The sequence below is a fragment of the Blennius ocellaris genome (genome assembly GCF_963422515.1).
Source record: "Blennius ocellaris genome assembly, chromosome: 7".
NCBI classification, from domain to species: domain Eukaryota; kingdom Metazoa; phylum Chordata; class Actinopteri; order Blenniiformes; family Blenniidae; genus Blennius; species Blennius ocellaris.
Window position 1 is genome coordinate 30091336 of NC_137656.1, and position 26989 is coordinate 30118324.

A 26989-nucleotide genomic window follows, 5' to 3' on the forward strand; every position below is an offset into this window, starting at 1 on the left:
TTTTGTTAGGTAATGACTTAATTGTTGAAAAACAGCCTTTTCAACTATCTTACTTTAAAAACCTAAAATCGAGATTGTGCTCAATAATAAAATCATAGATTATAAATGTCTTCTCTGCTAAACATCTAATGTTTACTAAAGCCACCTTTAAGGTTTTAGGAGTTTTGTCTGCCCAATGTTTAGGAGCAGGCTATTTATCATGCAGAATATGGACCATATTTAAAACCCTTTCAGAATCATGCTTTCTGTGTCTTGACAGAGCCAACTTTCTTCATCTGTTACCTATCAGAACAGAAACACTGGAACCTTCTAACACACAGGGTTCCGATTCATCTTGAGAAAAGTCACGACTGCTGTTATCCTTGCGGGCTGGACCCACAACACATCAGTTCAAGCTTGTTACATTTTGAGCACATGCAGCCAAATCATCATCAGACTGCAGGGACAAAGCATGATGGCGGTGTGGAGGGACGGGGGGCTGGTCGTTGTGGTTCTGGCATCTGCACTGGAACTGGTTAAAATGGGGATTCATGGGGGAGAAACTGGGAGAGGGCTGAAGGGTGCATTTGATACCGCCATTGACCAGCTTCTTCATCTGGTGGGTAAATTCCAGGTGAGGGGAGGAGGGGGAGGGAAAAATAGGGGAGTTGGATGACCTGTCTGGGATTTTAGGGGGTGGGGAAGGTGCACCGTCACGGTTTTTAGTGCTGTGGAGGGGGCTGGAGGCAAGGAGAGATCCTTCATCTTGGCTTTGACGTCTATCCTTCCCAAATGTCTCCTCGGGTGGGGGCAGATGCAGTTCCTCCTCAAGGTTTTCGCTACACTGTGTTCTGTTTGTCCTCTGAGATGGTTCCTGTTGAGCTTTATGTCTGGCAGAGGGCACAGATAGATGATGCAGGAAGTGAAAGAGGTTAGAAGTGAACAGTTTCACTCGTGACTTGTTAAAATGAAGTCCATCAGCCTTGAAAAGATGTCTGCGTTCCCAGAAAATGTTAAAATTGTTAGTAAAATGCACTGAGTGACCTGCACATGCAGATAGAAGCCACCTATTCAGTGACAGTAACCTGCTGAATCTTTCCTCTCCTCTTCTGACCGGTAGGAAAGGGCCACTGATAAACACAGCAGTATTCAGAGAGCTCATCATGTTTAATAGTCCTGTGAAGTCCTGTTTCAGGACTTCTGATTGTTGTTTGGACACAATTTGACCCAATATGCAGCACAATGTTTTTCACAGTTGGATATTCAGCCACAACTTTTAGGATTCTCTCATTTAGATCACTGACCATGTCCTTTGGGAAGCAGAGAACTTTGACGTTTTTACTGCACATCCTTTGTACATCCATCACAGCAGAATAAACCCACAATCAGAGTTTCAGGTCCCACCTTTAGCTTTCCATGTAGCCTTTTGATGTGTTCTCACTTCTTACCCTGCTGTCTGAGGATGAATGGTTGTCTTGGTTATCGGATGGACATCCAGGGTCCTTTGACAGTGAAGCAACATTGTTCTGAAGTTTCACACACAGTATGTTTAGGAGGATTGTTGCTAACCTTCCCTTCCACAGTCTTCCACGGATGTGTCCTCCCATGTACAGGGGTTGAAGATAGCGCAGGCCAGCCGGTCTCATCACATATCTCAACACGCTGTGCCCTGCCTGTAACATGTCCTCCCATATCCAGGAGACGTGATTTACTTTTTGGCTTAGCGCCAGGATTGTTCCAGGCAGGACCCCAACTCTTGCATTGCACAGATTCAGCCTGATTCTTGTTATCATCATCTGTGCTGTTTTTGCCGTGTGTTGGCTCGCTCTTGTATACTGCTTTGATTTGGTGGTAAAGTTGTTTCATTTCCACACAGTCCATTTACCTCCACGTTCACGAAGCGGTGAATTGTGGTCTGCAGCACTGCAATCTTCTGGAGAAGTTTCTGGTCGTCGTCTGTTGAGAGGGGAGGCATCATGCTACTGAAGTTGGCTTTGGGATTGAAAATGAAAGGAGAGTGCCGCATAGGAGTTAGCCTGTTAGGTGGCTAACGTTAGCACAACACCACATCCACTAAAACAAAGCGCTTGCGAGGGTTGAGGTATAGGTGGCTGTTAGAGGGTGAACCAGCAACAAGAGGATGTGGATTGTAAATGTCATTGATGTGTGATTAAGACAGGGCTGCCAGCGGGACAGGATTCAGTAGAGGGACAATAAGAACAATGTTTCCTCCCAGTCCATCTTCTCCTGGGATTTGGTAGTTATATAGTTGACAGTTGCCGTCATAACAATCCAACTTGGTCGTCTGTCCAAACAAATTTCTGTGTTCTCCCATTGTTAATCTTTGTAGGATATTGTCATCTGCTGCATGTGTGTAGTTTTATTACGAAAAACAATCAACAACACCAACTCGTGGTCTTGTGTTTTCTACATAATTTTCAGTGAGAAATGTTCACTTGAATCGAGTAAAACGTCAGGGCCGTTTCTTCCGATAGGCCAGGGGTTGGCAACCTTCAACACTCAAAGAACCATTTGAACCCATCTCCCAATGAACATAACACACTGGGAGCCACACCAAACCCCCTGCTATAGGCGGACGAGGCGAGTGCCGAGGGTCCCCAAGCCACCAGGGGGCCCCACGAGCCTGTATGCACAGCCTTGTCTGAGACGAATTAGAATGATGTGTTTTTAGATATAAGAAAAACTGCAACGATGAGCTGTGACTCGTGTTTTCATATTTATTGGACCACACAATTGAAAGTAAAAAAAGCCAGACAGCACATTTTGAAGGCAATATATTGTGATATAATGTGTTATTAATAATGTTACTAAATCGATTAAGTGTAACAAGTGTGAGACTGATTTCTAGAGTTGATTGGTTTTCATTATTGCACTTTAAATTACATGTTGGTTGTACTTTATGATTTAAAATAAAACAAATTTTCAATCATTGAGGTATGGAAGATTGTTGTTTTCCTTCTATTCTAGGTTTTTCTTTTATCAGTTTAACTTGCCTGAGTGGCTCAAAATTAGCTATTTAATTTTAGCATGTGAGGTTGTCAGAGAAAACTGTAAAGGACTAGGAATCTCCCCTAATAGCATCTCACCTAGGGCCCCCACAAAGCTGAAAATGGCCCTGCCAAGCATTTACAGAAATTCTTGTTTTTTCCCAATTGACGATGGAGCTCAAAGGTTTCCGAAAAGTTCCACCTTTATTTCAAAAATATTGCCTTTTCAGTTTTTCCGAGCAGTGCTGTCGCACACCCAAAATGCAACAAAGTTTTGCATTTACACTTGAAATCATCGCTGCATAAATGGGCCATGAGAGCAGGTGACACAGACAACTTCTGAAAGTGGGAGATTTTCAGTTTCATCCTTAGTTAATTTCCCTACAGAGCCACATTATCCATATAAACAAATGGTAGAAATAAGAAACCCAGTTTTTCCAAACACTTACAGTTAAAAAGTAATGCATTATGTTTCTTTTGAATAATAATCAGATGAGAGCTGACACACCTCAGAACTCACAGTTTTAAGACGTTGAGAAGTATATATATCTTCATGAATTATGGCTGATTTTCATTTTTTCATTTTATTAATTATTTCATTCATTTAAAACAATGCAACAACAGCATTTCATATGAATGAAAAGGAGCAGAAGGAAGTGAAACTTATAATGTCTGCCCCTTATGCGATACTTGCCCCCTAACCAATTCAAAACGGTCGTCCTTGCCCTTGTAACCTGTCGCCTGGACGACTGTAATTCACTTTATTTTGGCCTGAGCCAGTCCTCGATTCAGCCTTCAGATGGTACAAAATGCAGCTGCACGACTGCTCTCAGGAGCGTCACGATATGACCACATCACTCCTGTGCTGGCATCTCTTTATTGGCTACCTGTTGAATTTAGAATAAATTTTAAAATCCTCTTGTTTGTTTTTAAATGTCTAAATGGATTAGCTCCTCCTTATTTGTCAGAGTTGATTTCCTTGCACACTCCTGTCCGAGCTCTGAGGTCCGCTGAACACTATCTTCTAGACCATCCCAGGCCTAAGTGTAAGAGCAGAGGGGACCGAGCCTTCGCTGTAGCCGGCCCTAAATTGTTTTACAATCGTAAATTCCTACCTGATCTTATCTGTGTGTGAAGCTCTCTCTCCACAGGGAGTCCCCCTCACACACAGAGAAGAACAATCCTTTGATCAGGCTAACCACAGGAACATTTTATGGTGTCTGCTAGACAACTCCATAAACACACATTTAAGTTTTCAAACAATAACTTAATCTTAGCCTCATCATCATCATCCCTTTTGAAACAATGGAAATCAATAATTTAGATGAATTGATCACTTCAATCGCAAAAAGCTTGAAACCTGGTTTCACGGAACTCATTGGCAGATTGAGTCTGGTTGAATGCAATGAAGAGATAATCTCTCTAATTAGTGGTTCTGGTAATGCACAGACTGCATCCCATGGTTCATTGTTGAGATGTTTGCTTCTAATCTTTCATAGGCAAACCACCCTCGCCTGTACAATTAAAGCAGACTTAGGAAAGGATGTAGAACTTTTAAAAGTGCAAAATGCTTCCCTCCTCCATGAAGCTGGAACGGCGAGTAGAAAAGCATTACACTACTTAAAAGATCTACACGCAGCAGAGTCAGAACTCTGTTCACAAAGAGAAGAACTGTTCAGGCTTAGATCAGAGAATCTAACCCCAGTCAGATCTTCCAGCCAATGTGACTCTGGTTTTTCAGATTCCTCCTCTGTGGAAGAGGAGCAGGGATCCCCACAGACGGTGAAATCTGTCCCAACCGAGTCAATGTCTTTGGGACTCCAGTCATCTCTGACCTGTCTGTCAACAGACAGAGTCAGCAATGACTTGACTTCCCAGTTTTCCGACTCAGATTTTGAGGAGACAGTAAGATTATCTTCCAGATTCTCTGATCCAAGTCCCTCTCATCCATTTTCGGACTCCCAGGTCAACAGGAGAAGGGGGGTCAGCTGCTTCACAGCTCCCCCCGACACACCTCCCAGACCTGAGGTATGTGACTCAAGCCATACCTTTTCAAATGCTAATTTAGTCCTGTCTTTATCAGAGAGGAAATCCAAGTTCCCTCGGTTTAAAGAGCTGACATTTTTAGCAGAAGACATGCCAATATTTGATCCAGACAACTCTGATCAACATATTGAGGATTATTTGAGAGAGTTAGACACTCACCTAGTTGATCTTCCACACGCCACCGACAGGGAAAGGATTCTCTTTTTGCAGAAAACCAGCTCACGAGCGGTCCATAAGTTTATCCAAACACAACCTCCCAGTGTGCAAGACAACTACACTCAGCTTCGCCAAGCGATGCACGAAGAATTTTCTTCTGCCGTTGACGAAACTGACGGTATAGTTGCAGCTCTCCAACTTAAACATTCACGTCTTGAAAATCCCAGGGATTTTTATCAACGTTTGAGACACACGTACTTTCAGGGTAGAAACGCACCGGGCTTGGAAGAGAACCCAAAGTTCAAATCCATGTTCTTGCGTAACCTGCACCCTTCCATACGTGTTCACGTTGCACTCATGACACTTAAAGGTATTCCATCCATGCATGAGCTCAGGAAGATCCCACAAGCAGTCTGGGAAACTGCTGTCACTTCCAAAATCATCGCAAAACCATCTGAACCTGCCAGTTCCAATCCTACAGTGTCAAACAGATGTTCTCCCCCACAGCCCTCTCACAACAGGTCGAGGGGGGGTGTGAAGAGAAAGCAGGGAACCCAGAAGCGTAACCGCTGCATCCCACAGCTGCCTAGAGATGGTCATGCTCAGAACAGAAGCTGCAGAAGACCATACTGGGAGATTCTGTCTCAAAACCAAGACGTGCACAGTGACCGGTCTGACAGCGACGCCCACTCTGACAGTTCTGACAGTTCCAGGCACAGTCAGGACTTCTCAGACAGGGACAACGCCTCCGACCGTCTCTCTGTCTCCCACAACCAGGAGCGTTACCACCCGGAGCCCCGAGCAAACCACAGACGCTCCAGAGCTCCTCATAGTCCATCCCTGCACCGACATGAACACAAATGCTAATCCAATGTAGCCACCTTGTTTCCTGCAGCTAGGCAGACTTGAGTTGTCAGCAGCAGCAGAAACTCCGTCCCTAAACAGTAATAGCAAGACACCCTGCTATTAACTTGGTAAGCCTAACTCCTGATTGGACTCAAAACACCACTGTCCACTTAACAAGTACACTGGATTATATATTGTTCACAACCTTGTCAGACACATAGCTAGTTTGAAACACTAGTTAGGACCCAGTGTGACTTACACAAAATCATATACATACATTTCCATGCAGCTGTCATCAAGGTGACACCTCTCCTCCTTCTCACCTTAACCCATTCTAACTAACAACCCTGTGTCTCACTAACACCTAGTGGGAAACAAGTTAGTTATTTCACATCATGCCAGTGTCATTGTGGTTTATCTGAATTTTGTTCCATAACCTGAAGGATTGTTTTGTACTACTCTTGCATAGCAGAGATAGATAGTACCAACAATGCCCAGTTGGTTACCACATGTCCAGATGTTACCACATGAATGAACTGATGAACTGATGAAATGATGAATGAACTTTCTTATCTGTGGACTGAACGTGTGTGTCCTCAGAATCACACATCGAGTCTGCTTCTGAAGACACAGGGGGGATGTTGGGATCTGCAGGACCACAGAAAGTTTGTTCATTTTTGGTTCGAGACAATATTAATTTGTCATGAGACGCAGTCATGACATGAATTCTGACCCAGGAATGTGATTGACCATCACACCCAGTGGGGGTGGAGGGCTTCTGCAGGACCTTCCTCCCCCCCTTTCTGCTCAAGACTCTCCCCCATGCATTTAGCCAGTCACTGATTGGTTGAAGCTCTCAGGCTTTGACACCTCTGAAGTCACACGTGGACAAAAGGCTTTCAGCCAGCCTCCATCTCTGGCTCTTGCAAAGCAAACTCCAAGGAAGTGAGTTGCTAGAGGAGCAGCTCATCCAGTGTTGGCACACAGCTAACACCAGAGGCCTGCAAGCAGGGGCCTCCACTCCCCTCTTGCAAAGAAAACTCCAAGTAGGTGGGTTGCTGACGAGCTCAACTCACCCAGTGTTAGCACAGCTAACACCAGACGCTCTTGCAACCAGAGGCCTTCACTCCTCAAGTCTTCGGCTGACCCAACCACGAGGGTCAGACCTTCCCCTGATCCAGAGACCAGCACCCAGAGTCTGCTCTCCAGGGAAACCAACCGGTTTCTCCAGGACGGGACCAGGGACCCTCACAGAACTTCTTTGTGTTTTTCCTGAACCAGCAGGAAAACCATCACAGACCTGAGCGACCAGCTCCTCAGTCTGGACAAAAGGAACAACCAGGAGCTGTAAAGAAGGACTCCTGAAACATCAACTTCATCTTCTTCTCCTCAGCCTGCAGAACCAGCAACCACAGTTAGCAGGAGGTGCTAACTACAGGAGAAGACACCAGCTTCCCTCCAGCAGGACAACAACTGAACTCCTTCAAGGAAGTGCTAACAACAACTGGGCATTACCTGAGATTAGTTAAACCTGATGCTATGATAGAACTGTTTAACTTCATGAAGATGTGTTAATTCTGTTACAGTGATTACGTTCTGTTGATAATGATATTAGGCACTGTTATCAACCTGTAAACCAACGTTAGCTCTGCCACAGACACAGGGTCTGCATGCTAATCTGCTTTACTAGCTAGTTAACTCACAATCCTACACATATCACATCAAAGACAACATCACACAGTAACTGAACACCATCTGACGACTCCTGACGTTTTACAAGACAAATCGCATTCACATCAAGTCATTCTAGAAATGGTCCTTTAGCAGAGACACACCAGAAGCAGATGCTAAAGACTAGCTTCCATGTTCCATTGCTATCAGCACATGGTGGAGACCCAGGACAGACTTCCTGTTCTCTGATTACCTCCATTTGGAATGTAGTTTCTTGTGATCCGCCATCTTGTTTTGTAGTTCCATCACACGTCACACACACACACTCCCTCCAACTCTCTCTCTCTCTCTTTCCTCGCCACACACACACACACACACACACACACACACACACACACACACACACACACACACACACACACACACACACACACACACACACCTACACACACCCAGCTGTATATAGGTAGTTAGAATCTGTGTTTTATTTGTTTTCATTGTAAATAAATAGAATGTTTGGAATCATACTTGCTGTTTTATTAATGAGCACAAAGGTGAATGAAATGTCGACTCTTCTGTGTCAAGAACTCCAAAATCCTTCAATCTTTACTGTTAATTCTGGTAATTGTAATTAATTTAACTATTAATTCAAATTCCTGATTAACTGTTTAGTATATCTTATGAGACTGATAGAACTGAATTGACTATCATTTCCTGTTAAGACAGGTGGAGCTCCGAGGTTCTGATACACATCAGATTAAATTTCAACAACATTATTAATAACTATCTTTGATAATTATTAATCATTATCGATAGCCAACCATAACATAAATAGTGATCCTTATGAGGTAGTAAATCCCTACAGATCTGTGCTTTTCATGTAGTTCTTTAATTCACTCGATGCTGTCGGTTTCCCAGATCTATATTGAAGTCACCACACAAGATTAATGATTTGTTATTCATTTTTTCAAACATCTCAAGGATTTTGTCTGTAAATACTTCAACACAAGATCCTGGTGCTCTATACACGCAACTAATCAAAACATTTTTACTAATTTCATTTGTTATTTCTACAGTAAGCATTTCCATCAAATTATCCACAGCAATTGTTTTTTGTTCAATAATTTTACATTTTAAATGGTCGTCAATGTAGAGGGCTGCACCCCCTCCCCTTTTACTTACTCTGTTGACATAAAACATGTTGTATCCTTCAATCTGGACATCATTAATATCAGAGTCCTTCAACCAGCTTTCAGTTACAGCAATCACTTTAAAGTTTTTATCAAATTGACAAAGTAGCTCTTTTATTTTTACTAAGTTACACTTTAAACTTCGACTATTAAAATGTATGATAGATAATGCTTCATCAGGAACTTTGTTGATTTCAGCATTATATTGTTGTACAGTATAATAATTACACACATTTTCTTCAGGGGTTAGCAAATTATGTTCAATATAATTTTCTAGATCATAAATTTTATCATTGTTAGAGTCTACATGTGTGTCCATATTTCAGTGTATGTCCAAGCGTATCCAACCTGATTGTTGACAGTCCACCCAAGCTGGAGACTCCATCAGTCCCGCTGTGAATGTCCAGTCTTATACTTCTCAAGTTCCTTCAGAGTCTTGATGACCTTCGCTGATCCATCTTGTTCCCTGATCCACACGTTTCCATTCCATGTCCATGTCCCAGTAATTCTCTTCTGCTTCCTCAGCATCCTCGCCTCCCTTGCGATGCCTCCGTTCTTCTTGGTGAGGTGTTCGTTTATATACACGTTCGTTCCCTTCAGTTTTTTTCCTTGTGATAGTACATCGTTCCTCTGCTTCCTGCTAATGAATCGGATGGCCACAACAGGTACATAGTTCTTGGACTTACTGGGCAATGTGTGGTAAGTAGATATTGCCTCTTTGCAAATGTTTATGTTGTTCCCATGAAGGAAATCCACCCCCCGTTGCTCCAGTGACTGCAGCTCTTCCCGCGGTGCGTCTTCCGTCGCTTCCGTGTTAGCTGCCGCCCTGGCGTAGGTACGGTGTCGTGTCTTGAGCCCGGTAATCACCAAATCGTCCCTCCGTGTATACTGCTCCAGTTCATCAATCCGCTGCTCGAGCATAGAGATTTGTGTGTCCTTTGCTTTCAGGAGGATTTTCAATGTTGTCACTTCATCCACGAGTTTGAGCAGGCGCTCCTGCTGCGATGTCACCTTTGCCAGTTCGCTAGACATAAAGTTTAGAGATCGCTTGACGGCATGGAGGAGACTCCACGCCGTCTGCCGCTGGCATTTTGCGTGGAAGCGAAGACAAAGCAAACTTTCCCCGAGACAAAGCAAACTTCTTCTCCCACTGGACTGGCTGTGCTGAACAATACAATCGACCCTGACGGCGTGGCTCAGCCTGAGTCCTTGTCTCCTCGTCCAGAGAGTGGACGAAGCTCTCCAGACTGAATGATTTGACAGAGCCCGGAAAAAGGTAAGTAACCAAGATGGTGCGTAGCAAAACATACTTTATCATTGAATTCGACATAAAGGAGGCTGTGGGATTTCTGTGGAGAACCTTTTGAATATATGTTTGAATCAGTGTGGGATCTGCATTCACTCCTTACCTGTGAGGATTCTTAAAGTGTGGTTGCACTGACCTGAAGTTTTTGATGTGTTCCTCGACTCCAGTGAGGTTCAGGCAGTGAGTCAGAGCCTGGTTATAGATCAGAGCCTGAGTGGACGAACCCCAGTTCACATCTGAAGGAAACAGTGGGTGAAGTCAGCAATTTGTCAGTGTTAGTGTGTACCTGTGTGTTTCAGCACAGTTCTGGGGTTTGGGCTCAGGAAACTCTAAAAGTGAAAGCATGGGCTCACAGAAAAGACAATGGAATGTGAAAAGGTACTGTGTAGATCTGAGATATTACAATTCACCCATCCATCCAACCATATTATTCAGAGGTAATAAGAACAAAAGGCAACAAGGAAAATGTTGTTTTTTTTTATTGCTAGGAGTTCAGGCAGGTTAAACTGTTCTTACCAGGCTTCTTGTACCCCACGTAGATGTAGAGTGCGAGGACAATTAGCAGCGTGACTAAGGCTGCCCACCAATTTATGACAAACATGACCACACAGCACAGGATGGCTCCAGCAAGAGACACCCACATGTTGTAGTACTTAAAGCTGGGGCGCCACCCTGTGGTGAGAGGTGAGATCAGAACAAACGTGAACAGAGCAGACGGAACAATTTACATGACAAGAATCCCCAAGTTGATGGACAGATAGTGTTGAACCCCTTCAATATATATTATAGAGTAAGTGTTGTCTCATTTCATGTATAAATGTATCGACATGAAATTTACTGGGTGCAGATTGCACAATGAAAACATGAACTATGGCCCCGATTACACAACAATGTTCCAAGTAACAACGCCTCATTCTTTTCAGAAACGTTTTGCATCAAAGACCTTGGGTGCTGGTATGAAGAAGTGATGGTTGCAGGGACTCTGAGCACTGTTGTCATGTAAACGGACATTGCAAATGTGGCAAAAGTTTTGCAGTTAGACTCGTTTTGGTTGTTGTGTAAATGAGCCTTGAATCACAGCCTATGGGGACGCAAATCGACATTGTAAGCGTAAGAATAACACATCATAAACAGGAAACATGAACGAAGTCCGTGCCGTTGTGGCATTTATGTTTAGAAAAAGTTGTTTTCAACAAGTTGTGATTTCCAGTGGCTCCGAGCACAATCGTCATATAAATGGATCCCCAAAAACGCTACGCATTTTCACTTGAAATCATTGCAGTGTAAACATGTCCTGAGAGTATGAACGTTTACCTGGAGAGTTGGCGAGGGATGAGTGGAAGACAGAGAGAAGTTGATGAGAGCATACGAGGCCAGAAAGAAGTTGGAGATGATGGGAGCGATGATGTTCAACTCGGCTGACAGATAAGAACACACAAGTTTATTAAGTCTGCTGGTTGATGGGGAGTTAAAACTCCAGTCGTAAAATTTACCGATGAGGATGAAAGCAAGGCCGATGAAGAAGGTCAACAAGTAGCCACGCAGCGGCTCGTTGTTTTTTCCATAACCCTTTGCAAACACACTCAGCCCTGGATAGATGTTGTCCTTGCAGAGGGCCTGCAAACAAAACACTCTGATCAGTTGTTGGATCAAACTGATGCTGAAGAAGTTCAATACACGTGGTCAGGGTTGCTTCAGTTAAAGGACAGGAGCAGTTTTCTACAACTTTAAAAGCAGGGAGAGAAGACAGGAGGTGGCAGAAAGCATGAAGCAGCAGAGAGAAATGGTTGATTACTGACCTGAAACACTTTGGGGGCGCTGACCAGCGACGCCAGGGCCGAGGACAGAGTAGCTGAGAAAATCCCTGCAGTGATGAGAGGACCGAAGCCTGACACCAAACTCATCACCTGGATAAAACACACACACACACACACACACACACACACACACACACACACACACACACACACACACACACACACACACACACACACGCATACACACACACACACACACACACACACACACACACACACACACACACACACACACACACACTTATTATTCTTGCTCTCACGGACGCTACAAACTCCAGCACCACAGAGATCAGCTGAAAACATGGACTCACTCACTCACTCACTCACTCACTCACTCACTCACTCACTCACTCACTCACTTTTCTAAAATTATATATTCACATTTGTATTTTATATTCATTCTTTTTTATTTGAGACTATTTACTTTGGCTTCTTTTTTTTTTTATAAACAATTCATGTATTGCATATTTATTCAAAATTACATTAACATCAGACGTTAATGGAATTAATCAGTCATTAACATGTATGTGCACAACAGTGATAACACACTAAGAAATATGCTGGTTTGTCAAACAAAATTAGCAAACTTTATATTCATTATAAAATCACATGACATCTAAAGAGAAGCAATTTGTCCACAGACACTCACTCACTCTGATGTGCTGTGAAAGAAAAGTTAGTGTTTCTACATTTCAGTTGATGGCAACACATGAGAGCATATAAGAGCTATCAGTGCTGCTCACTGTGTATGTGTGTGTATGTGTGTGTATGTGTGCGTGCGTGTGTGTGTAGGTGAATATTGTCAATGCTCACATTCATCTCTACCCAGCGAGGATCTTGTGACTCCAGACAACAGTCACTATTATCTATGATGCGCACGCACACACACACACACACACACACACACACACACACACACACACACACACACACACACACACACACACACACACACACACACACACACACACACACACACTTCCTTGCTTCTTTGAACACTGCTGCCAAAGTTGACCTACAACCGCTTCTTTCATTGAAACTGAAATATTGTGGCATATTAGTATGTATGAGCATTTATATATGCATGTGTGTGTGTATGTATTTATTTATTTTAAATGCCAGTTCTGAGTACACATGTGGGTCTCATGAGGATTGGGTGACAAATACCAGGATGTATGTTTTATAGTGATTCAGTGATTTATATAAAATATTTCCCAATTTATCAAGATAATTAATCATTTTGATATTGAATGTGATCTCCAACAGGATGGAACATGCTAATAAATATCTTCTTGACCTGCCACTATACCAAGAATTTTCACATCTAACTTCAATCTAAACCTACTTCAGGTTTACTAGTTGTTAACTACAGTGTGTGGCCCACTAAGATGGCGAGTTTAATAAGTCTGGTTGTTTTCTCTTTAACTGTGATAATATGGAGGGAGGCAGCAATACCAGTATCAGGTCTGGTGTGCATATGCTGGTTCTACATCCCTGACACAACCTTGAGAGTATTATGTGATGTGATGCGCCAGCAATGTCTGCTTCTTTTTGTTTTTGCAGTTACGTAGTGCAGCTACAGTGTAAATGAGCACATGACAGCACAGTGCACACAGACTGACACTGCTAGGTGTCGGTGAACCGCTGCAGTGTGTGTTGACAATGGGAAATAGGACAGTGCTGTATCCTGACACGGCATAACCACCCTCAGTGTGTAGGCTTCCACCCAAAACAATGGCTGTGAGTGTCTGGACATACGTCACACTCCACCACTGTGCGCCGAGCTTAATGTGATACAAATTCCTCAACTTCTCCGAGACTTCGGAGGGGATAAACCTCAGATAACCACAGATCATTAAATAAAACATGCTTTTCTTTTCTCTTGGTTGAAAGCGTCATAGTCACCTAGAGGAGAAAACTACTTCTTCAGAGAGTCACTTTTATTCTGTGGCGTCACAACAAGCAGAAATGTCTTGCCAGAGTCACGAAAATAACCCACAAAGATCAAAAGAAGTAAAACAGTAGATGGTTAAAATCTTCACGAGCAGATTTCACATCATGCAGTCGGTCTGGGATCACGCAAAAATGAAAAGAAAAAAACCTAGTAGGTTCGCCAACATGCTATAAAAGGTTTTCTTATAAAAATGGAAGACAACTGAGAACCCGTTTAGATGACAACGTTTCAAGTGAAAACACATCGTTTCAGAAAACATTTTGAAATCAACATGGCAATGGCAGAAACAATGAAAACAGTTGTTTCTGTCATTTCAAGGCAGCCGCCCCAGTGGTGAGTGACTGTGTGTGACTCCAATCCAATGGAACTTAATTTAATTTAATTTATTCGGTTTGAAAGATCTAATATTTAGCTCTGCTCTCCTGGGCCTCAGAGTTACCTGGAAGTCGTTCATCAGGCCGTACTGGCAGCCTCCCTCCTTGCAGATAGAAAAGTCGTATCCCAGTGTGCAGGCAGCGTCGGTGCAGTTCACCGTGTCGCTCACCGTGTCGTTGTGGTCACCAGTCGCATCTCTTACAATACAGGCGCCTGCAGGTGGGAAAGCAGCATGTAAACTCTTCCAGCAAAATCTACTGGCAGAGGCCAAAGCTTTTGGAAAAGAGGTGATGAAGTGAAACTGAAATTAAGATGGCATGTATGGTATTTGTTTTGAAAATCATTCAATAAAATTGGACACTGGAGAAACACAGGGCTGCCAACTCTTACACATTAAATGTGAGACAGCAGCTCTGCAGTTCTCCAAACGTTTAGTACAGTCATTTAGTACAGTAATTAAAGTGGCTGACTTCTGCAAGAGAAAAGTCTGTAACTTAATCACTCCTATATTTGTTAACTTCTGTAGCGTCAGTGTGGATAAATGTTATCATGAGCTTCAAAGAAGAAAGGAGCAGCTTTACATCTGATATTGAAAGACGAATAACTTCAATTACAATTTGAGTTATGTCATATGGCAAAAAAAAAAATGCTTTACACCAATAAATGTTGGAACCTAGTGAATAGTGAACCTGTAGAGAAAGCGACAGCCACGTAGGTGATTCCGGTGATGAGGATGGCCAGCAGCGTTCCTTTGGGGATCGCAGACTGAGGGTCCTGAAGAGACAGACAGGAAGAAGAAAGAAGAGGAGAATGTTAATCCCTCGTAGACATGATCCAGGATACAGGATCCAGGAGAATGAATGTGAGTGAAACCCACAGTGAGGTCTCCGGAGATGTTGGCCCCGGCTAAGATCCCAGTGGCTGCGGGGAAGAAAATAGCGAACACAGAGAAGAAACTCTCATCGTCTCTGAAGTCTGGACCAAAGTTTTCTACGAGGATGGCAGCTGTGGGAAAAGAGAGCCGAAACAACAAACTCTGACTCTGAAACTGTAAATGTTCAACAGTATCATCAAAGTGAACAAAGCTTATACTAACTGTGGTAACCAAAGAATCCTTTGGGCTCTTTGTTCTCAGTCGGCATGAAGGTTCCTATGAAGTAGTTAGCAATGGCGGCCAGCAGGATGACCAGGAGGACGATCTGAGCCTATTGGATGGAGAAATAGGAGAAAGTTGACATCATTTGATCATGTTGAATTGAAATACCTCTTGCTGGCTGCCTGGTCCTTTTGGCCAGACACCAACATGAAACATGAACGTCTGGTGTTTTTTCTTTTATTCCTGTCATGTCCAGCAGTTCTTCACCTGAACCATCATGTCAGTTTGTTGGGTTTGCCTTTCTAATCTAGTATCTGTTGTCTTCATATTTTACATTTTTCAAATAATAAGAAGACACTAATAATGACCATTTATCACTCTGAGATCCACTCTTGTGGAAGTTTGTAACTGAAGTGTCTTTGAAAGAAAAAAGTAAACAAAAGAAAGAATTTTTGCTTAATCATGTTAAAACTCCCCTGAATGCAACGATAACACTTTTAAAAGTACTGAAAAGAGTACTTTTTAAGTGTAATGAAGCCTAATTTAGATACCGTTTACATGACAATGATCACTTATGACAACAACTTGTCTGTAAAAGAAAAGTGTCGCATTTCCATGACAGCAAAACGCACAACGATGTAGTCACTCTGCCGGGCCACAAGGGGGCACTGTTGCTTCTTTTTGTAATGAAACCACACATTCACGTGCACATTGTTATGTGCTATAAATGCCAACAAAATCAAGAGTACCCAACATCCGTATGTACACAGTATGAATTGGATGCTATTACTGGTGAAACTCAACGATGAAATGAGAATACTGACTGGGAGCCATGCCACTCCCAAGGCCGCCATATTTGCTAGTCACGCATGAGCAGAACTATTTACCACAGCGCATGTGCAGTGACAGCGCTCCGTATCCTCCGGCTGTGTCTGTGGTGGGGTGAGCGCTAACGAAAGGTTCCATCTTGGGAGCTGGTATGAAAAGTGGCGGTTGCAGGAACTCCGAGCACCGATGTTGTGTAAATACACCTCGTAAATGCAGCGACACTCATTTTTTGTTGTTGTGTAAATGAGGCCTTACTCCGTACGCAAACGATACGTGTAGGTTCTGCGTTGCCCCAAACCACTTTCGCACAGCCTCTTCATCGGACTACGAACACCTCCAACAGCCTCACAGCCTGGCGTATTGTTTTCCGTGCATGTGTGTGTGGTCTCATTACAAAAACAACCAACGGCGCCAACTTCTGACCTGATATACTAACTATATTGTTTTCATTATTTCTGTGTAAACTGACATCATTTTCAAAACGTTGCTATCAAAACATGGAACTTTTCTGAAACTAAAACACAAAAACCATGCGTTTTCACTTGAAACGCTGTGTAAACGGGGCCCAGGTAAAAACCTTGAGAGATCAAGAAAATCAAAAAGATTCACTGAACATTTTACAGATTCTTTTTATAGAATTCCACATTTTCTTGTTTCTGTAAAATGTTTAAATACAGTTACACTTTAGCGCGCTTACTGTAGAATGTGCAGTAAAATGTGCAAAACTATAGTTTATATTGTTTTTAAATATATCTTATTTTTTATTGTTTGCACTTGTGTTTTTAGGTTCGAATGTCTATTTATGTAAGGCACTTTGGTTTCAGCTGTGGTTGTTTTAAAGTGCTATTTGAAAAAGGTGACAAAAGGTGACTATATTTTTCTTTTCTACTACTTATACTGACCAAAAATATAAATGCACAGCATTGTGCTGTGTAATCAAATGACACATTTGAGAGTGACTTTTTATTGTGGCCACCCTAAGACACACCTGCATCTTGATATGCCACACCTGTGAGGTGGGATGGATTATCTCGGCAAAGGAGAAGTGCTCACAAACAGATTTAGACAGATTTGTGAACAATATTTGAGAGAAATAGGTCTTTTGTGTATATCGAAAATGTTTTAGATCTTTGAATTCAGCTCATTAAAAATGTGACCAAATACAAATGTAATGTTGACTTCTTTTTTATGAATGACAAAGTAGATAAGCTGGTGAAAAACTGTGAGTTCTCTGATAGTTTTGTTTACCTTAGCTTCCCACTCCATCCCAGCTACAGAAATCCCCAGCAACAGGATGACAGTCAGTGTGCCAACGATACGAATGTCGTTCAACTCATCAGTCATCAAGGCATCAACATCCTGGAAACAATGACCAGATCAGGGTCACAGTGACAGGCCAATTTAATTTGACAGGAAATTTTTGAACAAGAGCAATGAAGCATTTCTTACATTGAGCATCTCAACCACTGTCTCAGCAAAGCCTACAACGTACATGGCCACGGCTACAGCATTCGCAAAGGCAAAGATGAGACCGATGGAACCTCCAAACTCTGGCCCCAGACTCCTGGAGATCAGATAATATGCTCCTCCTGGAGAAAACAGTGTTCATCAAAAGAATAGCAAGAGTGAAATGTCTGTCAAAAGGCAACAGGCTGAGGTATTAACAGTTGTTATAGAGATATCGGTCCCAAGAAAAAAAATCAGTGGGACTGTAGCACCTTTGCTCCTGTGTAGGCCATAGTACTGGAAACTACAAGCAAGCAAAACTGCAGTATATCCAATGGAAAGTAGTCAGCATACATCACCAGCTGACAATGTGATACAATAATGCTTTAAAGGAGAAGTACAAATGTGAGTACTAACGTTTAACTTCTTGCAGATACCGAGTACCTACTAAATGCTGTTAAGCCTCAATATGCAAGCAGTATATATTGAGATCATCAGTGAGAGGGTTGAACTAAATGATACTCCAAAAGACAAGGCCAACAGACATTACAGCAGGACCACTTGGATGAAATTGTAACTGCAGCATCTCGAGACTGTACTTAGTAGTTTGTTCACTCTTTACATGCCTGGAAATGTCTGGGCTCCCGAGGAGACGACAAACCATGTCGAATGGACACAAACTAAGTCCCAGAAGAGTACGAATGGATTTCTTTCAGACGAGCGTAAGGGCCAGTCATTGTTAATCAATTCATTCGTTTGTTCGTTCGTTCGTTCGTTCGTTCGTCCATTCATCCATTCATCCATTCATCCATTCATCCATCCATTTTCAATTATCTGCTTCCACACTCTCACCATATGAGATTATCCACTGTCCAATTCTCAGAGTAATTCTCCCACTGATCTGAGTCTGACAATGACTCCAATGATTTCATCGATTCCAGCTGTTCATTCACACCTACAGGTAATCTAATGCTCAATAAACCTAAAATGTACATTTCTTTACTTTGAGAGGAAACAAAAGGAGCTGGGGAAACCAAAACACAGGGAGAACATGTAAACTCCACACAACCACTCATGAAAGAGCAAAAAATAAAAAAACGCAATATGTTTTAGAATACACGAGTCTCTCACCTCCTCGTACGAAGCCGTTGGTGGCGATGGCGGAGGTGGACAGACCAGTGATGGTGGTGACCACAGTCGCCATCAGAATGATGGCAATGGTCAGTCCTGTTTGAACAGAGAAATCATCAGTACACAAACATTCTGAGAAAGGTGTTTGCAAGTTCAAGCATCAAATGGTTGAATGCTGGAAAAATCTTGAAGAGGAGCAAGTGACTCACCACATGATTTACACAGATTCCCACAAATATACTGTCTATCCAGAACAGGGAACACTTTGCCCTCTAAACCTAAGAAAACATTTAATTTGTACAGATCTTCTCAAGCAGTTGTGGCCCAAGGTATTGTTGAACCTTTATAGGGGCCAAACAAAAGGCAATATGTGAAGCTGTCTGGTGCCCTTAATAATGCGTTTTTCGTTGAATCCACAGGAACTGTTGGGAATATTGCACTATTGTGCCATGGACAAGCTGCTTTTATAAACATGAACACAAACATGTGATTTGATCAGTTTGTATGTTTATAGTTCAGCCTTTTGTTGAAGAAGAAGGTGATCTCCCTTACTCATACATGACTTATACATAGCATGCTAGCTACATGGTTTTCAGAGTGTTGCTGTGTGAACACAAAGCTTTTCAGAAACGAAAATGAAAAACATTAAGTTTTCACTTAAAACAGTGTTGTGTAAACTGGGCCCGACTTCCAAATTAATCTACAAAATCATTGCAAACCATTAAATTATCATCAAATTATCATGAAGCCAAAAACTCCAATTAGCTTATAAATTATGTCAAGACAAAGAACACTATTCAGCAGTCAGGGCAGTGGTGTGTGACATGGTAACTGCAAACAATTTTGACTAAACTACAGCCATGATCTCCATATTGCTTTGTTTGAACTTTTGTTAACATCACATGTATTTGCTGTAATGATCTGTTATGCTTCATAACTTCCAACACATTAGGTCACCTTTGTGTAGACAGCACTCCATGGTAACGGCACGCATATGCACATGTGAGTGTTCCCATATCCAGCTGACATATGTCAACATGTGTTTTTTGAATACCTACCAATTCCAGCCTGTCCAACAATCCAGGACATCCTGATGAAGAGCATCACTCCCCAGATATTGAGCATGCAACGGACCTGCAACACACACACACACACACACACACACACACACACACACACACACACACACACACACACACACACACACACACACACACACACACACACACAGGTAGGTATCCACTTCATACTCTAGTGAATGTATGTTTATGTTTCCAGTACGTTTAATTAGATCATGGTTTGAACTAAGATACAGTAGCTCACCAAAGTCTGGCATTTCAATCAATGGGGGTCAAAAGGGAGTGATGTCATAGAAACTTCCTGTTTTCAATAAATCAGCATGAGAATAGTGGTGTGTTTTGCTCTCCTTCCAAAGCCATCTGCTCATCTATACACCTCAGAATGGCAGTGAGAGTTACTTTAAATATTTTATGTGATTTGATGTTTACCCAGGTTTTTACCCCAAAAATGTTTAAGTGACACAGACCTGCATATACACTTGGTTCAAAGCTACTATGAGCATGTCAAACCTGTAGGGGCAGTGTAACCAGAGACAACCAGAGACAGAGTTTTTCTAAAGATTTTCTAAATGTCCACTGTATCCAGAGTTTTTCAGGAATTATTGTTTGTGGAGACTCTTAGCTGCGTTTCTGTGTAAATGCAAAGCCGTTTCTTAAATACCCTGGTACGTGTAAATATGGCCAAAGACTTAACATTTCTAAATATTGTAAAGTTGTAAGAAATACATTTCCTGTAACAGTTACAATATGGTGATGTCCTATGGCCATTGGAGCAAAATCTTTCTTTGGTCTGAGCAGGATGTAGCACTGCAAGCGGCCCGGCTTGGTGTTAAAGTGAACTAACCAGAACTCCTTTGACCCAGCCGAACTTGACCATTCCTCCTTGAAGCTTCTTGGCTGCCATTGCGGCGCTCTCCTCTGCTGCTGACAGCTCCTCGCCGTTAGCCAGACCTTCCTCGAAGGGCTCCTGGTAAATATCCAATGCAGAGACAGACAGTTAGATCAAAAAAAGCCAAACCAGAGTGAAACTAGACAAAACAAAAGAAGTGGAATCAGGCATGATCGATAAAAACATTTTTCTAGATATACTGAAACAAAATAGAGTTTTCTGCTAAATGTATTTATGGTGATCAAACAAGATTATTCTTTGTTTGAAGTACTTATTGTTTTGTGTTTTACATGAAAAACAAGGTCCAACTAAAGTGATCTAAATTTTGCTTTTGCATATCTTCATTCTATCTCTCTGTGCTGCTTGGGAACGCTGATGGTTTATGGATATTGTAGCATTCAGTGTTTTGAAATACCACAGGAAACACAGTAAAGATAACAAGATGTTTTTTTTGTTGTGTGGATGAATTAAAAATAATTTGGTCATATTACGAGGGGTTTTTTAATGATCCAAAAAAGAACTCACAACTCTTGTATATTGAACAAATGTTTTTTGACTTCAATACTACATATATGTGTTCAAATTTGCATTTTTATTGTGGATTTTTTCAGATTCAGTTGAGTTCAATTCACTTCTCCTCAGATTTATTTTTCTTAGTGCAAAGAACCACAAACACTCCACTTTCCCTCAATTTAATGGAAGTGTTCAGGAAAAATAACGATAAATAACTTAATATATTTTTAACCCTTAACACTTTGTCTGTCTGTCTGTCTGTTTCCTTGTTTGTATGTTTGTTTAATTAATTTAAAACAAGAAAAAAAGGCTTGTGAACGTTTCACTTTCTTGAACTGTTCTGATAATTATTTCTCTTGGGCCCATTGATCAGAAATGTACGGAAGACTATTAGGGCCACTGAAGAAAATATCATAAACTAGGAGGCTAAATAAAACCCAATCTCATGCGCTTCAGAAAAAAGTTGACAATCCAAGTGAATTTTTTTTTTTTTCAGGAAGAACAAAAAAGTTTTTTTTTACAGTCGGTCCATTCACATGCCAGCGTGTGTGACCGCTTCTACAAAATACATCACAGGCAGTTTAATGAAGTAGTGAAAAGATGCTTCAGAGCAGAATTTAGCTAATACTAAACACAGTGCAGTCATCAGTATTAGGACTATAAGAGACAGTGCAGCCTGAAGCATTGCTCTGTCGCGGACATTTGTTGAGTACGAAGGAAAGGCCCCGATCCCAGGGTGCCTATAAAATGTGCTATTAATCAATTCATAAGCAGTAAGCAGCCCTATATAGTCAGAATTAAGTGATTTAATATGATTTCACATCCACAGACAAATGATGAGGGATGGACAGAAGTCTGTCTGTGAAAAAAAAATATAACTTTGATATTTGACTTTTTCTGAAGTGCATGAAGGTTGTTTCTAAAATGGTAGAAGACTTTTTCATTGTTTACCTTACACTGAAAAATGTTGGAAATAGTTGGACCAACTTTTTTGAATTGCTTGAATTTTAACTCCTCAATGAATAAAGTTTTTTGAACTTAATCTAATTTATTGACTTAAGTTCAAGAACTAGATTCATTTAGGTGTTTTCCAATTAAAGCAATTCAATTAAGTTGGTCCAACTATTCCCAAGTTTTTGTCTGTGTCAATATTACCACAGTAGGTATACAGTTTGGATCCTGTTTATTCATTGGCCAACGTTGCAAATTAAAAAGGTAAACTTTACTTTATCGAGTTCATCGTGGAGCTCCGACAGCGATGGCCTGGTCAGCTTCTCCCCGAAAGGCGCAGCGGTCTGCCGGTAGAAGTCGATGTTTGGCACGGCGTCGATGGTGTTGTGTCCAAACGTCCTCATGTAGTAGGTGTTGGAGTGCGTGTCGGAGATGTGTGTCTGGCCCGTGCCAGTTGAATGGAGGCTGACGGAGTCGCTTTTCGTTGTGTCCGGCTCATGAAAGACGTCCGGTGGGAGGCCGATTTCCGTCTCATTGCCCAAAGCGCCCGAATCCAGGAAGCCCACCACCCTGAAGCGGCCTTTGGACTCCTCGGGGAGTTTAGATCCATCGCTGAGGCCCGGTGGTGGTGCTGGTGCAGGACCCAGGGCAGCTGACGACGATCCCTCCGTCACCACATCCACCTGGAAGCGGATCTGACCTGAACCGTCGGTTCCCAGAGGCGCTTTCTGACCCGACATGATGATGGATGATCAGGAGGAAAAACGGAGAGCTACAACCAAACAACTGCTCCAAAACCACAGCGGCGCATTGAAGCACGAAGGCAGCAAAACACTCAGGAGTCTGAATGACACATGTGAAGTTCAAACTTTAACGCTGCTGCTCTTCTCTGGCTGACTGTCAGTGCCGGATGTGCCAGGACACATCCACGGGTGAGTGTAAAGCCCACCAAGCCTCTCCTGCGTGTGTGAGTGTATGTGTATAAGTGTGTGCGTTCCTTTTAAACAAAGACATTTGTCATCAGTGCTGGTGACACACTGAGACATTCACACCGGCCAAGATACGCATGAGGGGAGGCAGCTGCCCCGGCATTAGCATAGAGAACAACAGCAGCTCTCTTTGTCTCAGTTCTTGATGCTTCAGACACACAGTCGATAATACATTTGAATACATTGAACATGTCAGTGACTCTTAGTTTGAATAGTTTGCATTTACATAACTGTAGTTATTTCTGACGGGTTGATGAAACTTTATGTGTAGTTACTGTGAGATTCCGAGGCGGTCACCCCGACTCGGGATGTGGTCCGCGGGTGTTGGGAGGATGAGGTAAGGATGAGAGGGTATACGGTGTTTTCCAAGCATTAAATTAAATTTATTTTAAATATTCTTTACACATACACTCTTTTTACTTTCAGCCTCACAGCAGGCCAGCAGACAAAGACTCGCTCCCTCTCAGTCTCTCACTCATCCTGACACTGACAACAGGCCTCTTTAAATAGGCCCAGCCCCACTCCGAATTGAGCCAATCAGGGCGGACTGGGCTGAAACAAAAGTCTAAGGGGTGTTTAACCTACCCTAAATTAACATAACCGAAAAAATATATGAATAAAGTACACATCCGAAGGACTTCCGGGTGGGCGAGCATGGAGTAGAACGTGTTCTCCTCGAGCTCCCGCTATCTTCAACTTTAAAAACCCACCTATGTACTAATTTTACATTCTTTCACAAATGAACTCTGCTTTGCTTTCTGCTAGTTGGTAGTTTTAGTCCCACTATGCCACCTAAAGCCGCAAAGACGAGCGACAAAACCGAGCCGACGGCTGATGCAACGACAGGTAACTTTAGCAAAGCTGACTTGTTAGCATCGTTAGCTGAACTCAAGACGTCCATGCTAGCTGAGATTAAAAAATCTTTTGATGAAGTGAACGGGAAACTGGACGGGCTCCAGGAGACTGTTCACACTCATGGCGAGCGCCTGAACTCCCTGGAAGAGAACGCGGAGACGTCTCACCAACGCCTAACTGAAGTGGAGGCGTGCTGTAATGCTAAGCTAAAGTCCAGGCTAACCGAGATGGAGGGACGTAGCAGGAGATACAACGTCCGTCTTATTGGTCTTTCTGAGGGGATTGAAGGTCCGCAACCCACCCGTTTTTTTTTCGCAACTGCTTCAGGACGTTTTTGGACTAGACTCCTTCCCCTCACCTCCTGAGCTGGACCGGGCGCACCGCATCGCCCCCAAGCCGGGACCTGGAGGCAAGCCTCGGCCAGTCATCATCTGTATTCATCGGTACCAAAATAAGGATCTGGTGATTCGTGAGGTGAGGAAGAGGGGCGATCTGAGGTCCCAGAACAACCCATTCAGGATCTATGAGGACTACAGCCCTGAAGTGGTTACTGAAAGGAAGAAATATGCGCCGGTGATGTCAGAACTATACAAGATGGGACTGAGGCCTGCACTGCTGTTCCCTGCGCGGCTGCGTATTACCAACGCTGACGGCACTCGCACCGCGTTCACCTCTGTGGCAGAAGCGGAGAAGTTTGCTGAGAACTCTAAAAACTCATGACTGGTTAGCGGTGTTAGCATAACATGTATATCACCTATAACATGTGCCTGCTTTAAGTTTAAGAGGTGAGTACTTCTGCGTGTTGTACACTACCTGTTCCTTTTTTTAAATGTTATTATTAATTGTGCCTGCCTCTGTAAGAGGCGTCGCACAATTACACACTCACACTCCCTCCACCTCTCTCTCTCTCTCTCGTTCTCTCCACACACACACACATGCACCTACACACACCAAGCTGTATATTGGTAGTTAGAATCTGTGTTTGTTTGTTTTTATTGTAAATAAATATAATTTTTGGAATCATACTTGCTGTTTTATTACAGTTTTTGTCAATCATTTTGACACTAGTTTCAGAACCTTGATGTCATTTTTCACAACTCTAGATACAAAACTCACAACAGTCAGCACTTGTATCATAGACTGTCCAATGTTCAAAACATTGCATTGTTTCTTCGTATCTTTAAAGAAAGCTTGCACTCACACAATAATTGGTTCAAACAACTAATTTATCATGAAATACCATAGAGACATTTCTTTAAATCACACACACACAACATACACGCAATGTCACAGTTTAGTCGTTTGTACAACCATTAGATATTGCAGTCCAAAATATGTGATACATGTTTCATCCTGTGCTTCACGTAATGTCATTGTAAAATGATTAGTGGAGAGAACACCACAGACAGTGGAATCACAGTTTCAGTTGAACAAAGGTAAAATGTATTGATGAATACAAACTCAATTACAACAAGTTGAATGAAAGTAACAGTTACTGTAACAAAAAAAAAGTCCTGCAAAACAAACTGATGTGTTCCACACCTGGATACGGTACAGTAAGAAAAAAAAAGCCAAACAAAGGAACAATCACTCATCATCCCCATCAACCCTGTCTTGTGGATTGAGCCACAGGTTCTCATCAGCATCTGTAAACATCTTTTCCTTTGCCAAACATCTTGGAAAGAACCTACGTGCCTGGTGTCAGGCCTGAACCTGGGCTGTGATGTCATCACATCGTCCATGGCCTGAAGAAGGTCACTTGTGATGTCATCACATTGTCCATGGCCTGAAGAAGGTCACTTGTGATGTCATCACATCGTCCATGGCCTGAAGAAGGTCACTTGTGATGTCATCACATCATCCATGGCCTGAAGAAGGTCACTTGTGATGTCATCACATCGTCCATGGCCTGAAGAAGGTCACTTGTGATGTCATCACATCGTCCATGGCCTGAAGAAGGTCACTTGTGATGTCATCACATCGTCCATGGCCTGAAGAAGGTCACTTGTGATGTCATCACATCGTCCATGGCCTGAAGAAGGTCACTTGTTGATGCGGATGCCGATCATATACTTTCCACCTCCATGTGGAGAAAAACTCCTCAATGGGGTTACAGTAAGGAAAGGAGAGTATAAGGACAAGTACACAGTGAGGAAGTGTGGATGGGCCTGAAACCATGCCTGCACCAGAGGAGCATGGTGGGACCTGACGTAGTCCCTGAAACCATGCCTGCACCAGAGGAGCATGGTGGAACCTGACGTAGTCCCTGAAACCATGCCTGCAGCAGAGGAGCATGGTGGAACCTGACGTAGTCCCTGAAACCATGCCTGCAGCAGAGGAGCATGGTGGAACCTGACGTAGTCCCTGAAACCATGCCTGCACCAGAGGAGCATGGTGGAACCTGACGTAGTCCCTGAAACCATGCCTGCAGCAGAGGAGCATGGTGGAACCTGACGTAGTCCCTGAAACCATGCCTGCAGCAGAGGAGCATGGTGGAACCTGACGTAGTCCCTGAAACCATGCCTGCAGCAGAGGAGCATGGTGGAACCTGACGTAGTCCCTGAAACCATGCCTGCAGCAGAGGAGCATGGTGGAACCTGACGTAGTCCCTGAAACCATGCCTGCAGCAGAGGAGCATGGTGGAACCTGACGTAGTCCCTGAAACCATGCCTGCAGCAGAGGAGCATGGTGGAACCTGACGTAGTCCCTGAAACCATGCCTGCAGCGGAGGAGCATGGTGGAACCTGACGTAGTCCCTGAAACCATGCCTGCACCAGAGGAGCATGGTGGAACCTGACGTAGTCCCTGAAACCATGCCTGCACCAGAGGAGCATGGTGGAACCTGACGTAGTCCCTGAAACCAT

General features: G+C 42.8%; 1 protein-coding gene across 1 annotated transcript in view; it reads right to left on the reverse strand.

Annotated features, from left to right (window-relative positions):
* The window catches only part of LOC308132235 (solute carrier family 12 member 2-like), a gene marked incomplete at its 5' end in the record, with an annotated part of 47427 nt that extends 24406 nt beyond the window's left edge, over positions 1-23021 (reverse strand). Inside the window, 16 exon segments of the mRNA XM_080499234.1 lie at positions 10339-10438; positions 10719-10874; positions 11517-11550; positions 11553-11620; positions 11696-11819; positions 12002-12109; positions 14413-14561; positions 15038-15122; positions 15226-15353; positions 15445-15553; positions 17521-17631; positions 17722-17861; positions 18850-18945; positions 19908-19983; positions 20773-20895; positions 22557-23021. Of these exon segments, the coding sequence (XP_080355360.1) occupies positions 10339-10438; positions 10719-10874; positions 11517-11550; positions 11553-11620; positions 11696-11819; positions 12002-12109; positions 14413-14561; positions 15038-15122; positions 15226-15353; positions 15445-15553; positions 17521-17631; positions 17722-17861; positions 18850-18945; positions 19908-19983; positions 20773-20895; positions 22557-23021 (2072 nt within the window).
* Between the last annotated feature and the right edge of the window lie 3968 nt (positions 23022-26989).